The following is a 20,595-nucleotide window of genomic DNA, read 5'->3' on the forward strand; positions in this document are numbered from 1 at the left end:
AAAGGAAACACAAAAAATCGTTGCTGGTTTGTGCATGAGAGAGGGTTAATGGTCGCACCTGCCATAAAAGCGTCAGGTGGAGGCTGCTGTGAAGAGGTGGTTGGGGTGCAGTCATCGAAGACCTTGGGCTTTGCTGTTCAAAGGAAGATGGAGTCCCGGTCCCAGGACAGTGGCCAGGGAGTTGCACCCATTCCCAGGTGTACCTGCAGCAGCTCCCTGTTCCCAGCACAGCTCCATCCTCTCCCATCCCCACAGTGCTGGGGAGGCTGAAGGACAGCAGAGATTTCCCCAAACCCACTGTGTGCCCTGGCCCTGTGGGGTCCTGGCTCCATAGCCTGTCAGACCCATCCAGATACCGAGGCCACGCTCTGCTCTTGGAGAGGAGCAGCACTGAGCAAGTCACCCACAGCATGTGGGACCTTGCTGCCACACTGAGAACAGAAAGTATCAGGGCAGTTTGACATCCCTGTGCCAGACTAGAGCTGTGCAGTCTGAAAAACCTCCAAGCCAGATTTCTGCCTGAGGGTGAGGATTTCTTTGGAAAGTTTGACTTAAGTGATCAGGCGTTTTTCGGGAATATTATAGTAAACATATTGTGCTGCCCTTATGAACAAGTTTCGTAGAAGCTGTGGGGATTGATTTAAAAGAAAGGAAAATAGAAGTGAAAAAGCCTGTGAGCATATCCTAATTTTTAAACTAGGTAAGGAGAGAAGTGGTATAAGTGTCCTAGGTATCCCTGTGAAAAACTTGGCTGATTTCAGTATTAGATAAAACCCACCTTCAACAGCTCCAGGAGAAATTTTAACTGATACCACATCATGTTATAGATGCTGAATTGAAGTTGCAAAGTGTTTGCTCTGCGTTTTGCAAAATTACGTGTATTTGATGTTATGTTATTGCTCCCCTTTAACACCAAGGTTTAACCAAAGGTTTGTTGGTTGTTGCATCTGTGGTTTTACATACAGACACTCAGGTGTGTGTCAGAATCACAGAGATACAAGAAGATGCTTTTCCACTCCATGATTTTCCTTAAGGAAGTGCTGTTTTAAGCTTTCAAAACATTTGTGGATAGACACAAGTCCAGCTCTGCAATTGGGTAAAACAACAGTGCCATGAAGAGCAGGAGGAAACAGCTTTAGGACTTTTAGGCTTTGGGAGATCTCATCTCCTTGGTGCTCTTAGGTGGCGGTTGGGATGGGATCCCTGGGTTTAATGAGGGCAAAACACTAAATAGTACCCATGAGCAGGTTCTCAGCTGGTGTAAATCAGTGGGATTTACTGTCATTCTTGTACATGTTTGCAGTGTAATACTGGATTGGGAAGATCTCCAAAGCCAGGAATGTGACCATTTTCTCCTTCCTTTTGCCTCCTCTCTGAACCAGCTTTTACTCCTACAAGAGCTTTGAGAGCGCTGTGGCCCCCAACGTGGCCCTGGCCCCTCCGGCCCAACAGAAGATCGTGAGCAACCCTCCCTGTGCCACCGTGGTGTCCCGCAGCAGCGAATCCCTGGGCTCTGCCCAGCCGAGGAAGAGGAAACACGGCACAGAGCACACGGCTGTCCCTGAGGCTGCGGCCACCACGGCCACCGCCCCTGAGGAGGACAAGGAGTCAGAAGCAGAGATTGAAGTAGAAACCAGGGAAGAATGTAAGTGACACTTGTGGCTGCCTTTTTTTCAGTTTATTTGGGCTGGATTTTTTTTGCAGGAGTTTCTGTGCAGTTTCTATGGGCTTTAAATGGAATTCTGGAAGCCCAGTGCCTTGGTGACATGAGTTGCAGGGTCATATTTCAAACAAATTGCAAGTCACTCCCGGAAATCAAGGTTGCATTTTCATCATATTTCAAGTATCAAAGTATAAAATGAGTAGGTTTTTAATTTCCTTTACTTTTTAAAATTAAGTGTCTCTGTATAAAAGGGACAGCACGGTTTGACCTGTATAATATATATATGATTTGTATATAATTATTTCTTAATTTTTGACATTTTAGAATTAATTTTCAATGTTTCTGTTTTCCAGTCACCTCTTCCTTATCCTCGCTCTCCTCCCCATCCTTCACCTCCTCCAGCTCTGCCAAGGACATGAGCTCCCCTGGGATGCAGCCCCCAGCCCCCGTCAACAGTTCCTATGAGGTGGCTGCACACCCCGACCCCCACAGCAGTGGGCTGGAGGCTGAGCTGGAGCACCTCAGGCAGGCCCTGGACAGTGGCCTGGACACAAAAGAAGCCAAAGAGAAGTTCCTGCACGAGGTGGTGAAGATGAGGGTGAAGCAGGAGGAGAAGCTGAACGCGGCCCTGCAGGCCAAACGCAGCCTGCACCAGGTAAGGCTGCCCTGCCCTGGCCACACCCTGCCAGGTACAACCCAGCTGGGAGCTCTGAATAAAGAATTGCCTCATTTTGCCCAAGTAGAAACAGCCTTTGCTGGGGCTCTGTTTGTAAATCCAGCCAGGAAACCAAAGCACAGGAACCAGTCCTACATTTTTAAGCTTGCCACCTGTTTTTCCTTGGGTTATAAATCCATGGTTACCAAAATCAACATTTTTCATTACTGAAAAAGTCTAGTCCAGCAGTGTTTATTTTGTTTTCATTTCACTGAATAGGAAACATTTCTGGAGGCTTTAGCTGGAGTTTTAAAGGTTCTGTGAGGGAGGGTGTTCCTGGGACCAAGGCCACAGCTGAAGCAAGGGCTTTAACAGGCTTCACTGGCCATACTGCTGAGCTTCAGTCAGGGAAGCAGCTCCTGATTTCTGGAAATCCTGGATCCATCCATTGTATCAAAGGTCAGGTAGGCCTGCAGGTTAGGACTGAGCACGGTGATGGGTGAACTGGCTTTTATTTGAGCTGGGGTGAAAAGAGTGCAGAGAAATAGAAGAGGGAGCAAATGTAGAAGATTTGTGTGTCCTTTTTGAATATTTGGTGTGGAGCTGTTCCCAAGGTGGGGCTGGAATCCATGGGATGGAGTAAGCAAGGGCCTGGTTTGATCGAGAATGGGACACAAAACCAGCACTGATACTCCTGTTTTTTTAGTTACCCTGAGGAAATGGCTTAATTTCTTTGTGTTCAGTAAATGTGTGTTTTATTTTATGTATTTAAAAGTAAACATTTATGTGTAATACCTAAATAGTGTGTACTTAAAGCAGGAATTATATGAAGCAGTTGAGCATTAATCAAGCCCTGTGTCAGGGGCAGGGGACTATGTCCAACTATCATTCTCCATTTGGGAAGGTGTGGATTCCCAGTTCCACACAAGAAGAGGTGTGTGTATATTTCTAGGGGCTGTGTGTGTGTACTTCCAGAGGCTCTCTGTACTTCCAGGGGCTGTGTGTGTATTTCCAGAGCTAACAAAGGCCTGACTGGGAAGTGAGATTGTCAGAAGAGTGAATTTCCCATGACCCTGCAGTGTTACTTCACAGCAACTGGGACTGGAGGGTTTGACTCGGACAGGGAGGAAATGCTGCTTCTGCGGGAAGAAACGGATCTTTAATTTCTAATTTAACTATTTAGGAAATGTGAGCCATAACTCTGTGCTTGCTGTGAACATGTTTTTAACAACTTAGGAGTTTCTTCCTTTGTATCTTGAAGATTCCTTATCATTATCACTTCAATTAATGGTTGCCTCATGGATTTGAGATTCCAAGGCAGCAGCTCCCAGCCTGGACAGGAGGAGGGGCAGTTCCCAGAGCAAATTATGGTTTCTATTCAGCTTCAGGTTTTAGCCTGGAGTTTTACAGCTCTTGTGACAGAGCAGTCTATGGGCTCGTTGTCAGGAGTCTTGGGGCTCACCCAAGTCACCTACAGCACTCCAGAGCTAGAAAAGACACATTTTGTGTTCTGTCCTTTCCTTGAGTGAATTTTTGGGGAGGTGGGGGTGGGGCTTGATAAAACAGAATTGATTTCTGATACCCTGTTGAGTTTTGCTGTACACAAAGGACACTCAGAACTGTACTTTCCACGTTGTGCATCTTCAGAGCCTTCAACTCCAGCCCAGGAACTGCAGTCGGGTGGTTTGGAACATGGAGCTGATGCTGGAGCTCTCTTCAACTGCAGTTCATCTTTATTCAGGCCCAGATGGTTGCAGCTATTCTGCTTGACAAAGCAAAACGGGGCTGCAGCGCTGAGCTTTTTGTTATCCTGGCCTTCAGGGTAGCTGGAGTGCAGGAACTCCACAGGATTTAAAGGGGAAGGGCTTGTGCAAAGTTCAGAGTGGGGTTTAATTGTAGGCTGCCTTGGCCACAACTAGCAGGAGGTGGGAATGTGGTTTGGATGGCTCCCCTTGCAGCTGTGCTTCTTTGCACTCACTCCTTACCTGCTTCTGTGTCCCAGGAGCTGGAGTTCCTGAGAGTGGCCAAGAAGGAGAAGCTGAGAGAAGCAACAGAGGCCAAGCGCAACCTGAGGAAAGAGATCGAGCGTCTGCGAGCCGAGAACGAGAAGAAGATGAAGGAGGCCAATGAGTCCCGAGTCCGGCTGAAGAGGGAGCTGGAGCAGGCCCGGCAGATCCGTGTGTGTGACAAGGGCTGCGAGGCCGGCAGGCTCCGGGCCAAGTACTCAGCACAGGTGAGACCCATCAGGGGCTGGAGCAGCTCCTTGGCTCCCTCCCCCTGCCCCAGCATCCCCTGCCCAGCACCGCTCCCAGCTCTGCTCCTGAGTTGGGAACCTGGCTGGGAGAGGCATCAACACAGAGCAGGGGCCAGCCAGGACTCCAAAAAATGGGGCCTGAATTTAAACTTATTCCAAGCACCTGCCACAAGGTGTGCAGGGCCTCCCATGTCAAAGGGAGCCCTCAAACATAGTCCTCAAAAGCTACTGGTTCCTATACTTTAATTTGTGTTATTTATATATACGTCCAGTACTTTACACAGTTTAACATAGCCCTGAAAAGCTCGTGGCAGAGGGAATTTCAGGGGTGCTGGAGCAGCCTGTTGTGAGACACAGGTGCTCCTGGAGGTGGGAGCTACAGGTCCCTGGTGTGGTGGCTTTAAGGGAGGAGGGGAAGAGCACTAGCAAAACTCAGTCTCCAGAGCTCTGATAAGGGGAAGGGGAGTGGCTGCCTGCTCATGCTGGGACATGTCTGGCCAGGAGCAGGAAATGATGTGGGACTTCCTCTCAGCATCACAGGATGTCTCACTGATAAGGGGTGTCCAGACTAAACAGAGCCGCTCCAGGGCTGCTGTGCTGGGCGTTCCCTGCAGGGCCCTGGGAGCAGCAGCAGGGCAGGTGAACACAGGCTGGGCTGGGCTTGGGGGGCTCAAGTGTGTCCTGGGGTTACTGTGTGACACTGGGCATTGTCAGTCTCCTAATGCATTCCCTCCTTGGGAAGGAATAGATGAGGTTTCCTAAGCTTAAAGGCTAAAAATCACCTCAAAAAGAGCTCAAGGAGCCAATTATGCCTCTTTTCTGAGGCCAGGCCTGGCAGGTTGGCAGTGTCCCCTGCAGCAGCCCCCTGTCGCAGTCACCCCTGAGCCCCCCAGAGCTCTCTTTGAACAAAGGGTACGTGTCAGCTCCTGTTTCGTGGCTGGCACAGCTGGTAACAAAACTCCGGCAAAGTAACTCACTCGCAGGACTGAATTTTATAAGATATCATTATAACTTAAGTTCTTGAGAAATTTTAAAATCAACCTTTATACATCATTGTAGCTACAGCTTGGGGTGCAAGAGGAAGTTGGTCAGATACTATTTTTGAGGAAACCACAGTTCTCTAGACAGGCTCAGTCTACAGAAACAACATCAGGGCAGGGTGGGAGAAGATAAGAGTCAGGGTGGAAATGCTTCTATGTAGGCTTAATGTATTAGATACTTAATACCCATTGAGGAGCTGTGGTTTATGTCTTCCTTTTCTTGCCTTGATACTGAAATCCAAATATGGATGGGGAGGTTTACCTGCATTTTAGCCAAAAACATTGGAGGTTTCCTTTCCTTGTTAAATGGCAATCATTGCTGACTGCTGACATTTCCTTTCTTGCTGGGTGTTGTTTCTCTGATATTTGCACCCTCCAGTCCTGGGGGCTTTCTCTTGCCTTTTCTGTCTGCAAGTACCAAACAGGAGATCAGGGAGACTAAGGGCAGCTGCAGGTCCTGCTGGGAGCAGAGTGGGAGCACTGAAGGGCTTTAATCAATCCATAGCTGGGGCAGGCCTGGCCAATCAGCAGCTTTCTGCTGGTCTTTCTGGTCGCTTTCATTAACAATCATTGTAAAAGAGCTGAAAGTGAATCCTCTGCCAACAGCTGGTGTTTGCTTTGCTGAGCTGCCATCACTGCCTAAAGAAATAACAGCCATGCTCGAAGAAGTGACCAGAGTTCTGTGACACTAAGGAATTCTTGAATTGTGTCTTAACTCTTCTGGTTTTCACCTTCCATGCTGAAGCTGGAGTCACTGGGAATGTTTGAGTTTCAGAGCTAAGTGGGCACTGTACTGCAGTAATGGGGAAAAAGAAACAGGGAATTCCTTCCTTGCCTCAGTCTTGATAATCCTATGCCTGGAGTACACATTTTCTTGCTTCCCTGACCCTGTGCAAGGTCTGTGGGGAGGCACATGCTCTGCCCTACCTCATGTTCCACAACCCTATGTGTCCTGTCCCTGCAGATCGAGGACCTACAGGTGAAGCTGCAGCATGCCGAGGCCGACCGGGAGCAGCTCCGTGCCGACCTCCTGCACGAGCGGGAGGCCCGAGAGCACCTGGAGAAGGTGGTCAAGGAACTTCAGGAACAACTGTGGCCTAAAGCCAGCAGCCAGCCCAGCAGTGAGAGCACCTCGAGCCCCATGGAGAACTGATGCCTCATCCCCCAGCACAGGGAGGGAGAGAGTGGGACTGGGAGTGCATGTGTGAGTAGCGGTGTCCTGGCACACACTTTAGGAATATGGATTCTCAGTAGTTGGAAGGCAAATGTTACTCTCTAGAACAGAAGCACTGAATTCCGCCTCTTTTTTCCCAATCCATATAGCACAACATCTTACTGTGCCTAGAAAACACAAAGCGTTTGTAAACAAAATACTTTTAAGTCCACAGCAAATTTTCTACTGGCAAACTCCAAGCAAAGCAGCATGGTCCAGCTAAACCTGGAGTCCAAGGCGAGCACAGCAGTGGCTTTGTGTTCTCCTTCCTGTTGGAACATTTTGGAATTTAAAAACAAATCAACTTTTCTTATAAGCTATTTAAAATAATTCATTACACAGACTTGGTATTAAAAAAAAAATTAACAAGATTTTTATAAGGAACCTTTAAAAGCAAAACAAAAAAAAAATCAAAAATAAAAAACCTTTGATGCACAATTTTTAATGACTTTATAGGCTTTGGGATTCTTTGTGCAGAAGCCCCTCTGTGGTGATGATGCCATCCATGTCAGGAGCAGTTTTCCAGCCATCTCAGAAGCCATCACAGTTCTATCCCATCACGTAGGTGTAGGAGATGTTCAGAATGCTTTTCCAAGTTGATTTTTTTCCTTAGAATGAATTATGTCCATTTCCTGCCCTGGACACAGAAAGAAGGGAAGATGCAGGAGTGTGCAGGGGGTGAGGGGAGGAGAAGGGGTTGGATTGAGAACCCCAGCCCAGCCCCACTTCTCCCCCTGTGTTCAGAGACTTCACCTAGGAACACTTCAGCCTTGGGAAAAGAAAGGAAGAAAGGAAGGAAATGGATGATCACTTGGTAGAGGAACAAGGCAGAGACATCTGTGTGTTGAAGTCATTCTGAAATCTTCAGCTTTCAGTTTCTGGAAAACTCATCTTGTTGCACCATCTTACCATGAATTCAGTATTTCCCTGCTTCCATTCTGAACTGTCAGTGAGGATTTCTGTGCCCAAGGAGAGTCCAACGTCGCAGTGTCAGATACTACAGAACAGAAAACCAACACTTTTGCTGCTGTGAATAAGCCTACATCTGTTTTTAAAAAACTTTTTTGTTTTTAAAAAGAGAAATTACTTTAATTTTGGGATCCAAGCCACAGGCCCGGGATACAATGCAGCAAACCATCACTGCCTTGGGGGTGGTGCTGAGGTTTTATATATATATATTTTTTTTTTTTTTAAACCTGCACTTTGTCAGAATCTTACTTTGCATTTTATTCCCTGTTTCTAAGATGTACATGTCAAGCATTTGATATTCTGTCCTAACAGCTATACAAACCATGAACCCAATCTGCCACCACTGACACTTCCCATCAGCATCTGTGTAAGCAAAGGAGGATCCTGCAGGTCCAGAATACCCAGAGCAGGAATTGTCCCTGTGCTGCTGGTTCAGTTAGAACCTGGTTTCATGGCTGTGTATCTGACCTAAGCTAGGGAGCAGCAGACATGCTTCCAAAAGTGCTTAACAAATAAAGCTGGTGCTTTAATGATCAGGAGAAAAGTTAATTTTCACCCATAAACACTCACCTCTGACACACTCAAGTGAAAACGTGATCTGGGGCTGCAGATGTGCCTTCCAGCTCATTTTTCCTCTCAGCATCTTCTCTAGGCAATGCTGATGCTTTTTTACCTTAAAGAATAAAAAGAAAAAAAAAAGAAAAGAAAAAGGAAAAAAAAAAAGAGAACCCCCTATGCATCATCATACCCAGAGTTATTCTAAAAGAAGAAACATATTTCCAGTAATCTTTATTTGCTTTTGGACATTAATGCAAACTATGTAAGCTTCAAAATTATTTCCCAGTAGATAGAAAGTGGCTTCCAATCCTAAAATTATGGTATTTACTTACAGTACATTAGAGAGATTTTTTTTTTTTTTTTAAACAAGAGCTATTTGCTTGAAACCATTATAGTAACCATTATAGTAACTGTGAGCATTAACAAAGAAGTTCATATATATGTTTTAGGTACAAAAAAGAAGAAATCTGAAAGGAGTGGAATTACTGTGACAATGTAAAACTGATGGGAGCAAGAAACAGTCACACCAAGTCAATGACCTAAACCTGTTTGTGGATACAGGGGTTGGCCCTTGTGTGTTTGGGATGCTGGAGACTGGCTCTAGGTGCAGATCTCCTTCTAAAGTGCAATGCAAAAAGAATTTTGATCATGCTTGAGCAGGTTGTTTGTTGTTTTTTGGTTTTTTAATATGGGGTTTTATTTTCATTGTATGTTTTTTCTGCGATTATTAGTCATATGCATGGATTAAACTCTGCCATATAGTCATTAATGGGCATTATTACTGTCTTATGTAAAGGGGTTCTTTTGTTATGCAGTATGCAGAAAACTGTTCTCAGCCTTATGATTTCCAGATCTCTATTATCTACTTATTTCTTCAAGGGAAACTAAACAACTGTAGCTGTAGCTGATCTTTTTTGTGCATTTCTAGTATCTTGTGCTCTGCTTTACTGCTGTGTTGGGAACCACACAGAGGAACAGACCCTGCTCCTATGGTGGCTCATGGAAGCCTGGCTTTGGAAATTTTGCTTGTTTGGGTTTTTCCCCCTGATCTATGATCGTTTCTGTCCCTTTATAACCCCCCCCAAAATAGCAACTTGTCCAGCTGTTGTCTCCCAGGAAAAGCCACTCACCTGAGCATACCATGAGTTTTCTTTTTTGTGTCCAGGGAAATGCAGTCACTCACTGGGTATGAGGCTCCCATGCTCCTGAAGGAAGGAAATCTGCAGGATTTTCAAAGAAAAAAAGCAGAACAGTACAATAGTCAATCACCACCAAGCAGTCTCACCTGTGCCGCACAGGTAACATGTCACAGGGGCAGCACAGAATCTCCAAACCAGAATTACATCTGGGGCTTTGCTTTCTGCCCCACTCACAGTCACTCCAGGCAGGGTAATACTAGGATTTGGTCCTTGGGAGTGAAAGGCCATTTCTATCAATGAAGGTTTAAAAGCATAAAAATAAATAAGGTGCAAGAAGAGCAGGAACAAACATTCTCCAGCAGCAGCCAGTGCCCAGGAGGGGCTCGCAGGGCTGGGTTTGGCTTAAACTACTGGGCATTTCCTAACCATGTTTAACAATCAGATTGTTCTTTCTGCAGAACAGATAAGTTGTTTCTGCAGTGTGTAATTTATTTCTAATTCAGAGTAATGAGAAGTGTCTCTGTCCCAGCCCCAGAGGCTGATTCTTGCTGGGGGAGCTCTGCAGAGCAGGCCCCCTGTGTGAAGGTGCTCGAGACCAGGGAGCTCTGGGGTCATTCCGGTGTCTGCAACACCTCAGTAAAGCTGTGTGAGCCTGGTCCCATGGAATTCCTTCCTTCCTGCAGCCCCCACTCCCTGCTGCATTCCAGGGAGAGGGGCTGTGCCTCCATCTCCCATTCCTCTGTGCTTTAGTTTCCTTTAAGAAGTTCCAAGGGAGAAGAGGTGTTTCGTACAGGCTGTTGACTCTCCCTGTACCTACAAATATATTACTACTTGTATAATTCAGTTTAATTACTCCTTGTTTCTATTACTGAACGAAGACTTAACAAAGGGAAAAAAAAAACAACAGCAATAACATTCATATCTATGGAGCAGCTAATTCTATACATAATATTCTGCTTTTCAAACAGAACTAGCCAATGTAAAAAAACATTAAAAGTAAATTCAACATGTAAATACTTTTTTTTTTCATTTTACACTGTTGTATTATAAGTGTATATGGTGTTTACTTTTTCAAAACTCTTTCTTACTTGGTAGTTGTCTTGTTTTATGAGTTGTGTTTTTAACTGAGAAGAACCTTTGCTGTCTGTTAGAAAAAAACAAAACAAAATCTTTTTGCAAGTTTTCAATGTGGGTTATAACCTTTTCTTCTCAATCATTTACATTTTATTTGTCCTTATTTTCACTGTAAAGTATTTTATTACCAAAAGGTTGGTTTTTGTTCCATTCTGCCCTCTCAGCAGTCCATGTGTTTTAGAGAGAAGTTTTTTGTTGGCTTGGTTATTGTTTTGTTTTTTTGGTTTTGTTTTGGTTTTTTTTTAAATTGAAAGAACTCACAGAAATGACATTTTTTCAATTAAAGAAAAATAAATCTTTACATTTATAATAGCCAATAGCATTTCAGCACATTTTTGTTATCCTGGTCTCTCCTATGCTGCTGCTAATGACAATATTATGACTTACTCTACTATTCTAGAACTATTTTTATGTAAGTAATGTATGCTTTCTTGTTTATAAATGCCTGATTTAAAAAAAAAATAAGAAAAAAGCTTGGCATATTTATCTATTTCGCTGTGTACCTTGATAGTCCTTTTCCACCCCCTTTTCCACATCCCCTCCCCACCGATGCAGATAATATTGTAAAATAAAGGACTTTATGAGATTATGTATGAAAATAGCTATGCTTATATACCACAGTGACTGAATGTACAGTGTATAGACGCATTACCGAAAATAAAATTGTTTGTCCAGAAAAAAATAAAGAGCTCTGGGATGTTTTTGGAGTTCTCTGTGCTTTGCTGAGGTGCTGATCCCCCCTTCAATTTACCACGGCCATGATCCCACAGCACCTGGTTCCTGTTTTCCTGGAGAGCCCAGGAAAAGGACTCTCCCCAAGGAATCATTTAATACAAAGCCTCTGCAGGGCTGCATGGACACTCCTGGAAGGAGACTGGAATTTAATTGGGATCACTGCATTCCACTGCGTGGGGAAATTCTAACACTCAAGTGAAATTTCTTTGGATTAGTGAGTATTGTAAGCATAGAGAAGTTTGTTCTAGGTCAAAGAAAAAGAAGCACAAGAGGGGAAAAAGCAAAAAGCAGCAGATGGAAACTTATGTCAGAATAATTCTCTCATGGTTTTCTGAGAAGTGGCTGCAGAATTTCCACAGCTATGGGACATTTCTGAAATGCCTTTGTAAAGTAGTGATAAAACTGGAGAATGAGCAAAGAGCTTAAAAAAAATAAATCTCTTCTTATTTGAGACTCACACAGCTTTCTAAGGGGTGAGTTTGTGTCCTAAATGCAACTCCACATCCTTGGGGAGGGATCTCATACCTCATATCCTGTCCACATCCTTGTCCTTCCAGCTGCACAACCTTACTATAACTCCAGGTCCTGAAATTAAAAGTTCAGATAGCTTCCCTCCTGCTGTTCCTTCTCAGAGAAACTTGTCATGGTATTCCTGTTCCAAACGAAATAGCAAACTAGACTTGGATTGATAAGGCTTGGTACCAGAGGCTGAGAAAATTACATATTCTGTCTCCAAGGACTTCTGAGTGGAACAACACAGATTGGTAAAGCCTAGTCAAGCTGTCTTGTGTTTCTGGGTAAGGGGTAACTAACTGGGTTTGAAAATTCTGGTTCTGCTGACAAAATAACTTCAGTTTACTAGGAATGAGAAACGTTAGGAATGAGACTTGAACCTGCCCAATAACTAAGCAAGCTGAACTGACCCAAACTCAAAGTAGCTGAAATAAATATAAATAATTCAATTTCCTGAGGCCTGGAGTAAAAACTTTTCATGACTTAAATTTAAGAGTTTGTGTTATCCAGCTATCAGAAAACAACACTGAAAACCCAAACACCGGGTATATACGTGTGAAATCCAAACCTTGTGTGGGGCATGGATGAATGAAATGGCCACAAAATCCCACAAATGGGGTTAAACAGAGCACCTCAGTGGTTCCCAATGTCCTGTGAGCAGGCCCCCAATCCCAACCTGGCAGATGGAACACAGGGAAGCTCAACACACACAGAGCAGGGAGAGGCCTGAGGGATTTTGGGGAGAAATGAGGAGACTCCTTGTTATTGCTCAAGGGATCCAAACCAAACTCTTTGGTGCTCCCACTTCATTTGCTGAAAAGACATTAAAGAAACACATCCTGCAGGGAAGGGATACAACATGTGGAAAATGACAGGAATCCAGGAAGCAGCAGAAGCCCAGGAATGCTAGAGTTAATGGAGATCTGAGCTCCGAGGCACTGTCAGGAGGAAGAGCACAGCTCTAATAAAACCCAGCTGTGTGACATACACACCGCTGGAATTTTTATGAGATGGCTTATGTGCACTGTAAGTATTACCTGACTGCAATGCAAATTCCCACACACTTTTATTTAGGAGGGAAAAGAGTTTCCACAGCTCTCTGGTCTGGACTGATTGAGTTGAATTGTTCTGCACAGCATCTGTGGGGTTTCTGGCTCATGGTTTTGGACTTACTTTTGTATTTGTTTCTGTTGAGTCAGCTGCTCAACCTGGAACCTTGAGAATTCCACCCGTATAACACTGCCCCAGAGTCACCCTGCCCCAGCCATCCCAGTCCTCTGACCCTTCCACCACTGCTCTTCTGTCTCTTATACCTATGCAGTTGAGGAAGACTCCAAGGAGCAAGGGGACACCTGCGCAGGTCAAAAGAAAATGAGGTTTCACTGCTTCAAAGGTCAGATTTGCTCCAAAACTTAATTTCTGTAAACACTGTAAGCTTGAGTGACCATGATCTTGGGAAGAAAGTTTACAAAGAGCCCTTTATAAGCCCTTCTTATAACACAGTGTTTTGGGTTGTTCCATGTGCTCAGTTCCAGCCCTGGAATAGAAATTCCTTTATTGTCTGGTTGTCAGAAAAGGTCATTAAACCATTCCCTTTATGTGGCCAAGCATCAAACAGGTACCACACATGAAAAGAGTGCATGAACAGAGCTCTTGGCCACAGCCCACAGGTGAAACCACTTCAGCCAGCATCCCAAGTGCGGGGGCCCTGCTGTGGCCTCCCTGCAGCCACATTCCTACTGCTCATGGTCCCAGCAGGAAGCACCCATCAAACATCTTGGCAGTGCCAACTGCAAGGCCCAGCAGGGCAAAGTGTCCCTTCCCAGGCTGCTCAGCATTCCTGCATGCAGCTCCTCAATTTCCAGCACTGCTTTGCAAAGTGACCAGTCAGACACAGAGAGGTCACATTTCTTTCAGTTATCTTTCCAACCCACAAGGTGAGTGGAGCAGCAGAGGGCATGACTACCTTCCACAGTTAAACTCCCCCACAAATCCTCTGCCTCACATTCCAGCCTCTCTGCCTGGCAGCAGCTCCCAGCTCAGGAGTACACTGCAGTGCCAAGGGATTCAACATACACAGCATTTTTCAGCAATAGAGGTTTCCTAGTCCTGACTGTGCAGCCTACTATTAATGCATCTTTGCTGATGTCAGCCCTGCTGCTTTCCCTACAATGCTCTGCATGGAAAAACTGGGATGGGACTTTGGTTACACAAAAAAACCCCCACAGGATGGGATTGTACATCAGGACTGTGAACAGACACAAGGCTCCCATCTGGCCCTGCTGCTGTGGGGTTGGAGGTTCTGCATGGGAAGTTCTGAACTCCCTGTGCCCATCCGAGCCCCACTGATACCAGTGGATGCCCAAGAAGTTGCCAGGGAGCAGAAGCCCAGGGCAGTTGCCACCATCCCTGCCCAGATCTGAGCACACCATGCGCAGCTCCCATGCAGAGATCCCTTGCTGTTTAATTCAATTTGGCAGATAACACTGGGGAAAGGCATTGATTTCCTCCCCTTGCTCCCTCCTTCCCTTCCATCAATTTTTCCAGATAAGCAGCCTGTGGCTCAGGTCCTGCTGGTGACGGATGCCTTGTAATTGCTCTGAATGGATTATCCCCAGACATGGAGCAGGCATTTACAGTGCACAGCTGTAATCAGAAACACTCACACCAGGGAGAGGGGCTCTGAGGAGCAGACAGCTGGGTCTGGCCTCTGCCTTGTCTCTCTGCTCTTATATTAAACTTAACTTTATGTATTTATATTTTTAATACAGTAATATCCAGGACATCCACTGAAATCAGGGTCCAGATGGGCTCAGTGCCATTCCAACCCTCAGAACTGATCTCTACTTCAAAAGCACAACTTGGGCTACAAAGGGATTGCCTACACTGCTTACATCTTTCTAAAGATCTTTCAAATTATTATTTGGCTAAATAAGAACCCACTCACTTGAATGGGTAACATCACCCCGAACTTGGGAAATCCATGCACACATACTCTGTCCTAGCAATTACTGGCTAAAAGACATTAGATGATACTGTTCTCACCTCAGTTTATTGCTGCTTTTCTCCCTCTGCCAAGACTAAACTGTCAGCAGTTTGTTTATCAAGATTCCAGTGACTTTCCAATTTGTATGTCTGTGGGGAGTAAAGCCTGAATAACTAAGTGTGAGACAGACTGTTACATAGGAGCAAAACACAGCAATTTGATCTGTATTTTAATTTTGTGCAATTATCCACAGCAGCCCAGTACCAAGGAGCAGCAGATCCACATCCAGGATGCTTAGACTGAAAATCTGATCAGCATCAAAGTGTTTTGCCCTGCAAACTTCCATTGAGGTAACTTAATGAATGAAGGAAAGCAGTAAAATAGAACTCAGCAAAGAAAAGCTGATCCTGTTCTACTCTTGCTGTTACTGGAAGCTCTCACGCACTGGGGTTTCCTCCTCCAGCACTGGTTTTCCTCTATGATTAAACAACAGAGCATGAATTGTGCTGAAGAAAGCAGGACTCAGATGCTCTCATCCCCTTTGGCTTGGTGCTTGTACCACCCTGGTTTTCATTCTCTGCCCCTGCAGCATCAGTTTGTGCACCCTGTGCAGGTCATGGACAACAGCACCTCCACAGGAAATGTTTTGTGTTCAGTATGAACAGTGCAAACTTCACTCCTCCAACCTTTAATTCTAACCGAAAACCAATCCTACTCTGAAACAAAGTCCATTTAACCCCATGTTCCAGCTCCCTCTGCAATCTGTGAAAGCAACAGGAATTCTTTCCTGGAGCAAATGACACGTTGCTGCTGCTTTGGTGCTGGAATTGGGAATCTTTCCCCAAACACCTCACCCCTCCCTGGCTAGCACAACCCTGCAGGGCCTGGCCTGAAGTGATGCTCATTTCCCAGAACTCCAGGGAGTGACACCTTAGAATGTTTCACACTGGTTTATTAAACATGCAGAAATAACTACTCAGATAAAAAAGCTCTGCTAAAAAGTTGTACAACACAAAACCCTTTCCGATTTTTGCTCCCCAGAAGCAGCCTGCAGGCAGGGGCAGAGGGGACAGTGGCTTTGGGACCACATGTGCACACCCTGGCTCGTGCAGCTGGGAGATAATGGGCTTTGCAGGTCACTGATTCTAGAGCACTGTTATCTCTGTGTAACATACATCTTGTTGTGTCTTACTGCTTAATTACAGCTGATACACTGGCCATAATATTGCTTATCATTAGTCAGAGGATAACAATTACCATTTAAGATTAAACAGCTTGCTTTCTTCAGCCAAGTGTTCATGTGACACTTCCTTGCCCAAGAACAGATTTGCACATACAGAACCAATCCCCAGACTAATTTGGGATATGCCCCTCACAAGGAGGTGGAATTCTGGAAGCACACGTGTTGCAGATGAACACCACCAACAGTCACTGCAGGGTTCAGCAGAGCCTTGAACTTGAGGTGAAAACAGTGTTTCATAGAATTTCTAAAGTCTCTTGGCTTTATCAGGGCTCTTGTTTCTGAAATGGGCACAGTGAACAGAGAATTGGGAGCAGTTGGAAAGCCTGGACTATTAAAGGATCAGCAAAACTGCTGAGGCTGCACAAGTTGAGCTGTCATTAAGTAGCTTCGCCCTTTCCACAAAACACAGATGTATTCCTGTGCACAAACAAGTTTTTGTGTTACTGTGCACAGACAACATGAAAACTGCTGGGAAATATTCTGTACTGAAACCCACTCAGGCCTGAGAGGAGATTTCACTACCAATTGTACAAAAAAAGCAGAAAGACTGAGTGGGAACCACATCCCTGCACCTCTGCTGGGCATTTCTGAGATTCTTGCACAGCAAAGCCTTTCCTTCCAGAACATAAATGTGATAGCGTACAGTTGTTATGACTTCTAATGTCACAGGTTTAAATCTCATGTCCTGTATTTTGTCAACTCTCATTTATCCCATCCAGCACAGCACAAGGGTACCACACATAAGTCTTCCAAAAATGTGTTCTGATTGTTCTCCTACAGTAGATTAAAAATAGCCCAGAGCAAGAGCTTTTAGCATTTTGTCATAGCAATTTCTCCATCAAATAAGACGGATCACCAGCTCCACAGGGAAGGAATGAACCCACCCCGAGATCAGAGAATGGAAAAGGCTGAGTTCCACTTCCAAGGAACAGAAGTTGTGCTTTGGGTGAAATCCCTGCTGAGCCCTGTTGCAGCACAGAACATCCTGGGAGGCTTTTCTTTCCTGCCTGCACACTTTCCATTTAAGCCTCAAAACAGTTTGGGGAGCTCAGGCAAAAGTGTCAGATCCTGGTTTAGATTTTGAAATCCTCCATCATGACTTTGGGCACAGCTCCCATTTCAGGTTTTATTTTTAAGAAGTACTATTTGAAGACAGGTGCTATTTTTTGGCTATCCAATATAATTATTAGAGCTCCAGACACTCAAATTTTCTGAAACCCAAATAGCCACAACAAAACATCTTCCTCTCATAATCCTGGTGAATTATTCTGTTATTAAGCCTTGTTATTTCTTAGGGTCTTGTTGTGATCTTGCAGCAATGAGATGGACACCACCAGTATTAAAGCACAGAACACCTTTTCACTACCTACACAAGCAAACCTTGACACAAGCCTCTCCTGACCCATTAATATGTGCTGAGCATTAATGGTTCAATTTCAAAACTTCAAGACCTAACTTCCCAAAAATGAATTCACCTTTCTGTTATCAGTTGGTTTGACAAAAGGTCCAGCCTATTGCTGCAATTGGGCTTTAGTTGTATCTTTATCTCACCATAGCCACAGTTGCCAAAGTGGAATAGATGTCCAAAGAATTTATTCAGGAAACTACAGCTTCCAAAGCTGCAGCTGCTTCCACATGAATTCAGCGATGCACAGTTTCCCAGCAGCTCACAGAGACTGGAACATCTGTTTACCAGACACCTTTATGACATTCTACCTCAGTGTGCTGAGATCTCAAGAGTAATCACATTAAATCTTGCAGAAGTGCTAAATAAACTGCACTAAAAATACCCCCACAAAAAAATTAAACAAACAAAATCCCCCCACCCACAATCAGACAAAAACCAAACAGCACAGTCTTGCTTTTAACCCAGAAAATCCTGAAAAACAGAGAATTTTTACTCTCTGCCACAATTCAGAACCCAACTTTCAGGTTTTCCAGAGAGGCTGCCCTTTTATTTCAGGCTGATTGCAGATCCTATTGTCTTAGAACATAAGTAGACATAATATTGTGTATTTTATATGTATATATAAAACCGGAAAACCAGCACCTGTAACAGAAATGTGCATCTCTCACTCGTTCAAGTTATCAATGAGCACTCTCAGCATCATGTGAGAGAAACTGAGCATCACCTGTGAGTCACAACTGGGTAAAGCCTACAGAATTTACCCAGTATTTCCTATTGGTTCCTTTTTTTCTAAAACACATTCTCATTTTAATCAGATTTTATTCTTGCACCAGAGAAAGAGTCTCTGCTTTGTTCTCCAGTCACAGATGGAACAACCTCCCATATCAGAGGTTTCCACACTTTTCTAACAAGATGCACATCAAGAAAAGAGCCTTCACCTTCCTTCCTCTCAAGCCCACACTGCAGCTCTTGGATTAGAGCAAAAAACGTGGGGAAAACCACATTTAGGGTTTGAACTAGATGATCTTTGACGCTCCTTTCCAACACAAACCATTCTGTGATTCTATGAGACTTGTGGTATTTGTATTTATGTTTTTCCATAGGTTTTTTTAACAGGCCTTAGGGAACCATTTTTGGTGCCAAAGTAATGTGGATGCACATGATTCCATCACATGTTCCTGCTGGTTTTGATGCCATGATCAATAGAAAAGATCTTGTGTTATTTTTATGCTTCTGTTACATTTATGTTATTTTAGCCTCATTAATGGGCCTGTGGAAGAGGAAGGGCCCATGAAAAACACACTCAAATGCCAGGACATTGGGTTAATTCAGACTTAACTGAACATTAAAGTATACTCAGAGCTCCCTTTGGGGTTTGGGGAGTGGCAGTAGGGGGGCACAGGATCTTCAGTGACAAAAGTGCAGATTCCATCTACTGGACACTGCAGCATTCTCTGGCTACTGAGTCACCTAAGAAACTCTCCAACACACAAAAAGCTACTATTTCATATTCTGCAGCTGTGAGAGAAGACAGAAAACAAAGGTACAGCTGCTTAACTTCCCACCAGAAGCCAGTGCAAAACAGAGGGAACAGGGTGAGTCAAGCAGGGCCAACAGCATCCTTAAAGGGAAGATAAAAAAATAAAGGAAAACATGTTCATCACAGTTATACTGAAAGATACTTGTGATTTTCATCACTCATCTTTTGGTGTCCTGTGGATTATTTACATTTGGAGGATGGAGGTGAGTACGACATTCAGCCCCAGCCCCAGGTGATTTGTGACACCACAGATAAGGAAGGGTCTGCCTCTCCCAACCCCAGTCAGTGATGGAAAGAAACATCTCCCAGAGCCATCCAGTCCCTTCCAGCACTGAATCAGGCAGCATTCTGTTGTAGTCTGTTTATTCAGTTCTGTTAAAATTGTTATTATTTCATCTGTTTGGTATGTTCCTGGTTCTCCCCCATTTACTGCTTTGGTTGGTTCCATTTGTCTGTTATGTAAACCCCTCCCAGTTTTCCTGAATGTTCCCCGTCAATCACCTTTACCCTGCCGCATCTCCCCGTCCATCATTGTAAACCCCACCTCTCTTTCCAGCTCCTTCCATGTATATCATCCCTTCCTTGACATGTCATTGGTTGTTATGTTATGTTCCCGCCTTCTTTGTATCCCCATTGGTCCCTGATATTGTAACCTCCTCCCCTTACCCCTCCCCCTGTGAGATCCCATTGGACCCTGGACTGTGCCCGCCCCTGAGATAAAATCCAGTGCACAGAGGGGCTCTGGGCTCTCTTCGGTGCTGAATTCTCCTAGTGCGGAGCCTTGTGCTCATCCCCTCTCCTGAATAAACCTGTTCCTGGGAAGTACAGCCGAGTGAGTCTCCTCCTTCCTTTTGCCATCACCCACGACGCCTGATCTGGTAGAGCCCGGCAAGATTTGGTGCTCTGAAGGTTCTGCAGTGGGGTCGCCTTTCCCCTGCAGTTCCCCACTCCTGGCGACTACCTGTGCCGGAGTGGCACTGTAGAGCTAGCCCGGAGCTCTGGTGCGGCCAAGAGCAGCGTCAGCATTCCCCATTCTCTTCCAGCTGCCAGTCATCATAATACCTTCTTACCTGTATCCTCAGGATAAATCCTGTATGCATTAGAGCCCAAAGGGCTCTGGCAATTCCAACTAAGGTACACTCAAAGGGGCACTTTTTCCTTCTCTGAAGGATCTCACATCCCTGCCATGGCAGGAGGATCCTGGACCTCAGCAATAAAGGCTCAACACTGCCCTCTCTGCCCCTGCCCTTGGTCCCACACCACACTAATTTTCCATTTATAAGCAGCTTATACGGAGGCAATAAACTATTCTCAGGTGTTATAAACATTTTACAGGCTGGGGCACTGCACATGCTGGGGTGAACAATTATTTACTAAGACAGCCACTAATCATTTACAAAATGGGTATGAACTGAGGTTGGGTGTAATTGCCTGCTCCGTGCAGTGGCTCTTATCTTGGCTGCCCACTGGGACTGGCCAAGGATCCCCACAGTTCAAAGATTAACCAAATACCTCAGGGTAGGTGCTCCTTCCCAATGAGGAGCT

General features: G+C 44.9%; 1 protein-coding gene across 1 annotated transcript in view; it reads left to right on the plus strand.

Annotated features, from left to right (window-relative positions):
- SKI (SKI proto-oncogene) overlaps positions 1 to 11,307 on the plus strand; it is a 111,783-nt gene extending 100,476 nt beyond the window's left edge. The window contains exons 5-8 of the mRNA XM_058854893.1: positions 1,383 to 1,645; positions 2,017 to 2,318; positions 4,321 to 4,551; positions 6,577 to 11,307. Coding sequence (XP_058710876.1) covers positions 1,383 to 1,645; positions 2,017 to 2,318; positions 4,321 to 4,551; positions 6,577 to 6,765 — 985 coding nt within the window. The 3' untranslated portion in view covers positions 6,766 to 11,307. The remainder of the gene's footprint in view (positions 1 to 1,382; positions 1,646 to 2,016; positions 2,319 to 4,320; positions 4,552 to 6,576) is intronic.
- The last annotated feature ends 9,288 nt before the right edge of the window (positions 11,308 to 20,595 follow it).

This window comes from Poecile atricapillus, chromosome 22 (assembly GCF_030490865.1).
Source record: "Poecile atricapillus isolate bPoeAtr1 chromosome 22, bPoeAtr1.hap1, whole genome shotgun sequence".
Taxonomy (NCBI): domain Eukaryota; kingdom Metazoa; phylum Chordata; class Aves; order Passeriformes; family Paridae; genus Poecile; species Poecile atricapillus.